The following is an 8,145-nucleotide window of genomic DNA, read 5'->3' as shown; positions in this document are numbered from 1 at the left end:
AATGATTTTAACAGTGATTTGTTATTTATATATTTCTTTCTAGCTGTGGATTTTTTTTTCTTTCTTCTTAAACTGCAAAAGAAATAGGTTCTGGCTATGAAATCCAAATCCGCACTGGGGGCAGTAAACTTTACCAAGTCGTTTGCCATGATAAAATTGCTTGTTAGCCCCACTTAACACGATCCGGGAGTTGGTAGAGACACCTTGATTTGTTCTTGTGGGGGATTTGCTTCTTAAGATAAGTCCACAATACCTAAAATGTTAAGGTGCAAATACGTAGCAGAGGTACTTATTCATCAAAAAAACACAAAAACAAACATTCAGGAGATCATATATTCGCCTCTGGGCTCAATAAAAGAGCTGAAGATATCTTGTTTTATAGTCACACATTTTATTACAAATTTATCTTATTTTGTACCCAATAGAAAAGCAAGTTTGGGATCTATTTACAAGTACTATACATTTACACATATTATATACAGTTAATGAGTTTTAAGAAAATGGGCAGAGAAACACAATATATACGGAAGATTATGCCACTGTACATGGTTCATTATCATGGTCCTCTGTGTTACTGAATCTTTGCTGTAGTAATAAATACAATTCTATATTTACACATCTTATAAAACATCTCATAAATGTATTTTTTTCAATTCCAAGTTAAAACATCTGATCAAAATAAACATGCTTATATAAAAATAAATCTACCTAACGGTCTTTTGGTTTGGATGTATTGAAGCTAATGTAGTATAATAGACGTTACAAATTAATCCTTTGACCTTTAGTATTTAATGATCTTGCTTCGTAAGATACTTAACACCTGTATTACGTATGGGGTAAGCAGAGAAGTCATGTTCCTGACATCAAGTGGGTTGGTCCAGAGACAACACAGCTAAAACCAAGCTAAGTAAAAAGGCTACGTCACCACGTCCCCGGTTGAGTCCAAAGTGGTTTCAGTCATCATTGCATGGAGCTACAGCAATATGTGTGCGAGAAGCTTCTATGCCAGTGGATTTCACTTGTGCTGGTCTGTGTTGGATCAGTTCCTTAAGATGCACATCGGTTCAAGCCACCTGATAAAGCCTCCTGCAAGGAGCCTGCACTCCCCTGAAGACCAACCAATCAACCACCCACCCACCCAAACCCCTCCCAGGTTGCTCGCCGTCTTTCCCAGGTATATATCGCTGGCAATGGACTTTTATTCTGAGCTCTGCACCGCAAGGAGGCGACCATGAATGCGACAAAGCAGACCTGGCTCCTACCCTGAGAGCCTCGGTGGCCACCTAGGCATCTAAGCTCATGTTCCTTTCGAAGCACTTGTAGGCAGTTGTACATCAGCAGGAACCATCTGCTGATAGATAAAACCTGGCGTCTCTAAGACTGACATGACTGTAGCTCATGAAGCCTTGCATTATCCACTGGGGGGGGGGGCCTGGAAGGATCCTTTGTGAGGAAGAGCAAAGGGCGGGGGCATTAAAAACAGTCCTACGGGTCATGGTCTTTCCTTACTGCCTGTTGAGGACTGTCTTCTGCAAAGAGCTGCAACCATCTTCTAAGGGTCTAAGACGTGACTGTAGCTCCTGAAGCCTTGCATTATCCACTGTGGGGGGGGGGGGGGCCTGGAAGGATCCTTTGTGAGGAAGGGCAAAGGGCGGGCATTAAAAGCAGAGTCCTGCGGGTCCGGCCTTTCCTTCCTGCCCGCTGGGGGCCGCCTTCCGCAACCACCTGCAACCACCTTCTATCTGAGCGTCTTTTCGGGTCTAGGTCGTCTTTGGTGGGCAGGTGGCTCGCCCCCGCCCCCGTCCCCCAAGTCGTCAGCCGGGCGGGTTGGAACCGTGGAGCATCTTCCGGGAAGGCTCTGCGGCACCGGGGCCTGCACAGCAGCGGCGGCGGCGGCCCGGGGGCCGGGGTGGGGCCTGCGCTGCCCGCGGGGGCGGCTCGTCCCCATCCTCAAGCTCGTCCTCATCGTCATCCTCCCCCGCGGGGGGGGGGGCGGGGGCGCGCCCCCGGGGCGGGGGCCGGGTCAGAGGCACGGCACGAAGGGCACGGAGGGCAGGCGGCAGCCCTGCGGGCCGGGGCGCGGCGGGTCGCGGGCCGCGGCGACCAGGGCCTGCGTGGCGTCGCCGGGGGCCTGCTTGTCGGCGTCGTCGGAGCTCACGGACGCCAGGCTGGGCTCCCTGGGCCTGGGCCGCCGCGGGCCGCCCGCCGGCGCCGGCCTGAAGTGCGGGTGGAAGAGGATGTAGAGCAGCGGGTTGAGGCAGGCGGGCAGCGGCGCCAGCACGAGCAGCACGAACCTGCTGAGCTCGGGGCCCGCGGCCGCCACGCCGAGCAGCGCGCACAGGCGCAGCAGCGCGGGCGGCCAGTACAGCACGCAGTTGGCGAGCAGCAGCAGCGCCGCGTGCCGGGCCGCCGCGTCCCCCGCGGGCGCGCACAGCAGCCGCGCCGCCGCCGCGCCCATCACCGCCGAGCACGCGCCGTTCAGCAGCTGCAGCGCCGCCGCGAAGGCCGCCGGGCCCGCGCCGCCCGGGGGCAGCGCCAGGCACAGCGGGGACGCGCCCCGCGCCGCCGCCCCGAGCAGCGGCCCCGCCGCCACGGCCGCCGCCGGCAGCGCGCACAGCGGCCCCGCCCGCGCGCCCCGCGCCCCCCGCGCGCCCCGCGCGCCCCGCTGCAGCGCCGCCGCCGTGAGCACGAACACGGCCGCCTGCGCCGCGAACAGCGACACGCACGCCAGCAGCCGGCAGCCGCCGCCCTGCTCCCAGCGCGCGCCGTGCCGGGCGAAGCTGCCGAACGTCGCCGCGTCCACCGCCGCCCGCGCCGCGCTCGCCGCCCCGGTCAGCAGGTCGGCGGCCGCCAGCCAGCCCAGCAGCCGCTGCGCCGGCCACGCGCCCGCCGGGGCCCGCAGCGCCGTCCACGCCACCGGCGCGTTGCAGCCGAGCGCCAGCACCGCCACGGTCCACACGCCCACGCGCGTCAGCCAGCTGCCCAGCAGGTCCTCGCACAGCTGGAACGGGCCTGCGGGCGGAGGGAGCGGGGGCGTCAGCAGGGCCCGGCGGGACCGGGAGCTCCGCCCCCAGCACCTGGACGCCGCTCCCGGGACACGGCCGGCCTCCCCCCATCTCCACCCCCAGCACCTGGAGGCCGCTGCCGGGACACGGCCTCCCCCCCCCCACCTCCACCCCCAGCACCTGGACGCCGCTCCCGGGACACGGCCTCCCCCCCACCTCCACCCCCAGCACCTGGACGCCGCTCCCGGGACACGGCCTCCCCCCCCATCTCCACCCCCAGCACCTGGAGGCTGCCCCCCCCACTCGGACCTCCACGCACCTGGACGCCGCTCCCGGGACACGGCCCCCCAGCCCAGGACCTCCACCCCCCCCCCGACCCCCCAGCCCCCTGGCCCCCTGGACGTGCGCCTCCCCCAACCCCCTCCCCGCCCTCCACCCCCCCCCAGCACCTGGAGGCTGCTCCCCGGGACACACGCCCCCCCAACCCCAGACCTTCCACCCTCCCACGCCCCGGCCCTCCACCCCCCCCCGCCCCCCAGCCCCTCCCATGCCCCGGTCCCCCAAGCACCTGCGGTGGCTCCCCCTGAGACACACGCCCTCCACCTACCCCAACCCCGAACCCCCACCCCCAGACTCCACAGCCCCTGCAGCGGCTCCCTCGGACACACGCCCACGCCCCCTCATTCCCCCACCCCGCCCCTCCAGCCCCCCCAAGCACCTGCGGCTGCCCCCACACACCCTCCCCACCTTCGCCCCGCCCTTCAAACACCTGTGGCGGCTCCCCCCCCACAGGCCACCCCCCTACCACCACCCCGCCTTCCAGGCACCTCGCTGTTGCTTCCCCGGGAAGCCCCTCCCCACCTCCGCCCCTCCAGGCACCTTGAGGCTGCTCCCCTGCCCCCCAACAACCCCTCCTCTCCCCCCTCCACTCCCCCTCCCTTCCTCTCCTCCTCCCTCCTCCCCTCCCCCTCCTCCTGCCAACACAGGCTGCCTGCTGGAGCAGCTATACGCAGAGAACCGCGGGGGGTGGGGGTGGGGGGGTGGGATTTAAGTCCCTTGATCCCAGTCCCCCAGGGACGGAGGACTGGGGCCAGCTGCAGGGCCAGCTCTCCGGGGCTTCCCTCTACATGTTTTTCTAGAATGCCTCAGGAATGTTTTGGAAGCAGAGAAAGAGCATCTCGAGTAGATGCTCGAGTAGTAGGAGTAGAAGAGGCAGGGTGGGTAGTGTAGACGTGCATTTCAGGAAAACCTGGTCTCAGGTTGATAAGGACATTTGATGTCTGAGAGCAAGACAGGCTAGTTGTTGAAACTAAGATCTCAGCCCTTCTTGGCTGTTCTTGTTTTCCTTTCGCCTGGCCCACCCTGTTCCTGGGACTGGGACAGCGCTGTGAGGTCCATATACAGGATTTTGCTGGTCTGTATGGACTGTTACTTGCTTTAATCAAATGGCTATTTAGGGAAGATGACACTTTAAAAAAATAAGTGATAGGGACGCCCGGGTGGCTCAGCGGTGGAGCACCTGCCCTCGGCTTAGGGTGTCATCCCGGAACACAGGGATCAAGTCCCACATAGAGGGCCCCGCGGGGAGCCTGCTTCTCCCTCTGCCTGTGTCGCTGCCTCTCTCTGTGTGTCTCTCGTGAATAAATACAAATTTAAAAAACTGATGACGTGAAGCAAGACAGCTGTGTGCCAGCTCAGGCTGGATGGCCAATATCTAGGCAGATGCTCAGGTGAGGCGCCTGGGTGTCTCTGTGGGTTAGGGTCAGACTCTAACTGAGGCTCAGGGCCCGCGTCGCTGTCCCTGGTTTGGTCCGGGGTCAGCGGGGAGGTGGCTCGAGAGACTTTGCCTCCCCATCTGTTGCTCAAGGACACCCCCACCCCATGCTCCCTCCCTCCCTCTGCCTCAAATAAGTAGGTAAATAAATAAAATCTTTTAAAAACTGGCATATGCTTTTAACTACCCGACTGATTCCTCCGTTTTCACTGATCTGAGTCAAAGGTCTTCCGCAGCAACCCTATGACCGGACACCGACCCCAGGGCATGGGCGTCTCTATCCTAAAGGTTCCCACGGGAGGGATAGAAGAGCCTCGGAAGCAATTCTGCTGGGACAGGTGGCGGGTATGTCACCCCAACCTCAGGGGCAGGGCGGGGACGCTGCTCGGCTCACCTGGGGCAGGTGAGCACTGCGCCGAGTGGAGGGCTTTCAGGTCTTCCTCAAAGTCCAGCAAGAAATCTTCAAGATCCCGCTCATCTGCAGGAACGAGAAGCCCTGTAATGGGGGTTCTGGGTCTCTTGGCTGGAGACCACATCCCAGGGGAGAGAGGCCTGCATTATCCTCGAGACACGGGATGGCACCAAGGGAACTGAAGGCCAAGGGTCCCACATTCCCCTGGGCTCTGGCTTTCTTGCAATCTATTACGAGGTTCCCTGGGGATGTTCTCAAGCTACTGGATGACACAGGATTCCGGGGAAACGGGGGTGAGGGAGGGAGCCCCAGCCGCCCCCCCCCCCCCGCCGTAGCGCCTCAGCTCTCATTCTGTTCTTGTTCCCTGCAGCTCACGAGGGCCCCGAACCGCACTGACCTCACACTGGGTGCCAACCCCCCAACACCGGGGGAGCCTCGTGGCAAATGTTCTGGGCTGTACTCTCGGGGCCCAAGAAGGAGAACCAGGTGCAGTGAGTTCAGCCTTTCTGGGAGATTGTGCTTAACAGAGGACCAAGCAGGACACAAGTGGTGCTCGGTTTAGCGCCTATTTCTGCAATGGGAGCTTTGTGATCCAACACACGGCATCACTGCCCTTAAAAATAAACTCCTTGAAGAACGTTGTCTTTCTTGTTATCGTGTATCCTGGCACACGCGAGGCATGCTTACTTTTTTTTTTTTTTTTCCCCTGAGTGACTATAGTAAAAATCAGCATGGATGGGGCAGGGAGCAAAAACTCAGGGAAAAACCCAAGTGAGATGCCTGCTGTGGCCTCAAACAAAAAAGCCACGGGCTACAATATCAGCTCCTTAAACTGATGTGTGTACATGAAGAAATGGTGGGGCGCCTGGCTGGCTCGGTCGGATGAGCGTCTGCTTTCGACTCCGTTCATGATCCCGGGGTCCTGGGATTGAGCCCCGCATCGGGCTCCCTGCTCAGTGGGGAGCCTGCTTCTCCCCCTCCCTCTGCCTGCTGCTCCCCCTGCCTGTGCTCTCTGTCTCTGTCTCTCTCTCTCTCTGTCAAATAAATAAATAAAATCTTTAAAAGAAAAATAAATGAAGTAACACTCAGACACAATCACACTTGCTTGGGAATCAAGAGATCATTAGGGCCCAATGGAGGAGAAGCCCGTCTGTGCAACTCTGTGCAAACTTGCAAGGCTGGCAGGGAGAGGCGAGTGGGAGCCGCGTGGCGTCTCCCCGTTCCCACACGTGTGGTTTCAGGGGCATTGCTGTCTGTTTAAGTAAGCTCTTACTTCAAGGGGAGCCAAGTGCCTTACAGACATTATCTCATTTCACCTTCCTGACAGATACCTTTGCGGGGGGTAGGAGGGGAGAACGTTTCAGAATTAGTTGGCTAAGAAGTGGGGTGTTTAGGCCCTTCTGCTCCCATGCGGAGGCGTCTAAGTGCCTGTACGGTCCACTTCTCTCAGGCCGTAAGAATAAAAATGGATTTTATCTTCTGGAGAAGGACGCTCAGAAACACGGCTAAAAAAATAAAGCCAATGAGGAGGAGGCCCTTTTAAAGGTTTGTGAAAAAAATAAAATAAAAGTTTGTGAAAATACTGGTGATAATTAAGAATTATCCCTGAGGATAGTACATGCTAAGGGGGAATCGAATTATTAATAAAAGTATGAAGGAGTCACCTACAGAAAAGATGAACTTTTAGAGTGAAACTTAAGGGGTATTTCTCTTTCTCTGGGGGTCTCTAAATACTGGGATTGAGTCCCAACTTGCTGGGGCTGCTTACATAGGGACTTGTCCCGAGTTCAGATGACCCGTTTGATGATTTTTCAAGACCCTTCTGGATAGGATTTCATCACTGTGACGTAGCAGGTCTTACCTTGAACTTGAAACATCCCGGCATCCTTCTGATGAAGGTCATCCGTACTGCTGTTGTCATCCTTAGTCCACTGATTGGAGATTTTATAGACATTCTCACACACCCCAAATACACAACACTGGTAAGCATAAGGCATTTCTATGACCCTTCAAATGAACGAAACCAAGCAAAAAACACAGGCTTAAAGACACAGGTTGTCAAATACCGTCTTCATCTTCTTTCACTCATTAATTCTGCTTTTGGGTCTTAGCCTTAATTAATAATCTAAAATAATGACTGTGTACAAAGATGTTCATTACTGCGCTATTTATAATAACAACGGAGTCATTAAAAGTTATTGCCATGAAATGTTGATAGTTGCTGAGCTTGGGCGATGCACAGATTCTATTATTGTCTCTACTTCGGTGCTTGGGAATTTCCATAATAAGGAAGTCGAAAAAGAACTGCTAGGAAAATTGTAGCACCATTAAAAAGTGCTTTTAGGGTGACATAAGGTAAAGCAGTGAGAACATGATGTAAGTCCGTATACGTACTGCGGTTCTAACCGTTAAAAATACATCGCAAACAACGAAGGAAATACAATAAAAAGTTGTTTGGGGGCATTTTCAGATTTTTTTACTCTCTTCTCCCTTCCTAAATCTCTTTTGGGGTTATGGTTCTAAAAGCATGTAAAATGTAGTGTGGCTTAAAAAAATATGTATGTATATGTACCCCCCCACACACCTACTACATACATATATGTATATATATGGTCTTTCAAGGGATTTTTTTTAAACAGTAATACGCACAACAGGTTTTAAAGAGCATTACTTCCTCAAAGAAATAGCCATTTCGGACATTTTATTAGAACGTACAACAAGCTAGGTAAATCTTAAAAAGTAAGCAGGACTGCGATCATGTTATAATGTTATTTAATTACGTGTCCTAGTTTCTACCCCATGGATCGGTGGTTTTCCAACTCTCCCGGTGAAGGCTAGGATGCGGGGGGGTGGAGGGGGGGCATCTTCAAGGAAGAAAGGAACTGTGGTCAGGATGACGCTCTCCCCCTGCAGGGCTCGTCCTAACCGTGCCGCAGGGGTGGGGGACTTGAGGG

At 55.9% G+C, this 8,145-nt stretch overlaps 1 protein-coding gene across 1 annotated transcript in view; it reads right to left on the bottom strand.

The window, feature by feature from the left end:
• Positions 1–319: 319 nt before the first annotated feature.
• The window catches only part of LGR5 (leucine rich repeat containing G protein-coupled receptor 5), a 128,314-nt gene continuing 120,488 nt past the window's right edge, over positions 320–8,145 (bottom strand). The window contains exons 16-18 of the mRNA XM_055327817.1: positions 7,053–7,198; positions 5,174–5,257; positions 320–3,012 (exon numbers count right to left, since the gene is read on the bottom strand). Of these exons, the coding sequence (XP_055183792.1) occupies positions 2,024–3,012; positions 5,174–5,257; positions 7,053–7,198 (1,219 nt within the window). The 3' untranslated portion in view covers positions 320–2,023. The remainder of the gene's footprint in view (positions 3,013–5,173; positions 5,258–7,052; positions 7,199–8,145) is intronic.

The sequence above is a fragment of the Nyctereutes procyonoides genome, unplaced genomic scaffold (assembly GCF_905146905.1).
Source record: "Nyctereutes procyonoides isolate TBG_1078 unplaced genomic scaffold, NYPRO_anot_genome, whole genome shotgun sequence".
In the NCBI taxonomy this organism is placed as follows: domain Eukaryota; kingdom Metazoa; phylum Chordata; class Mammalia; order Carnivora; family Canidae; genus Nyctereutes; species Nyctereutes procyonoides.
Note: the sequence above shows the minus strand (reverse complement) of the source record. Positions and strands in the feature narration are given on the sequence as shown.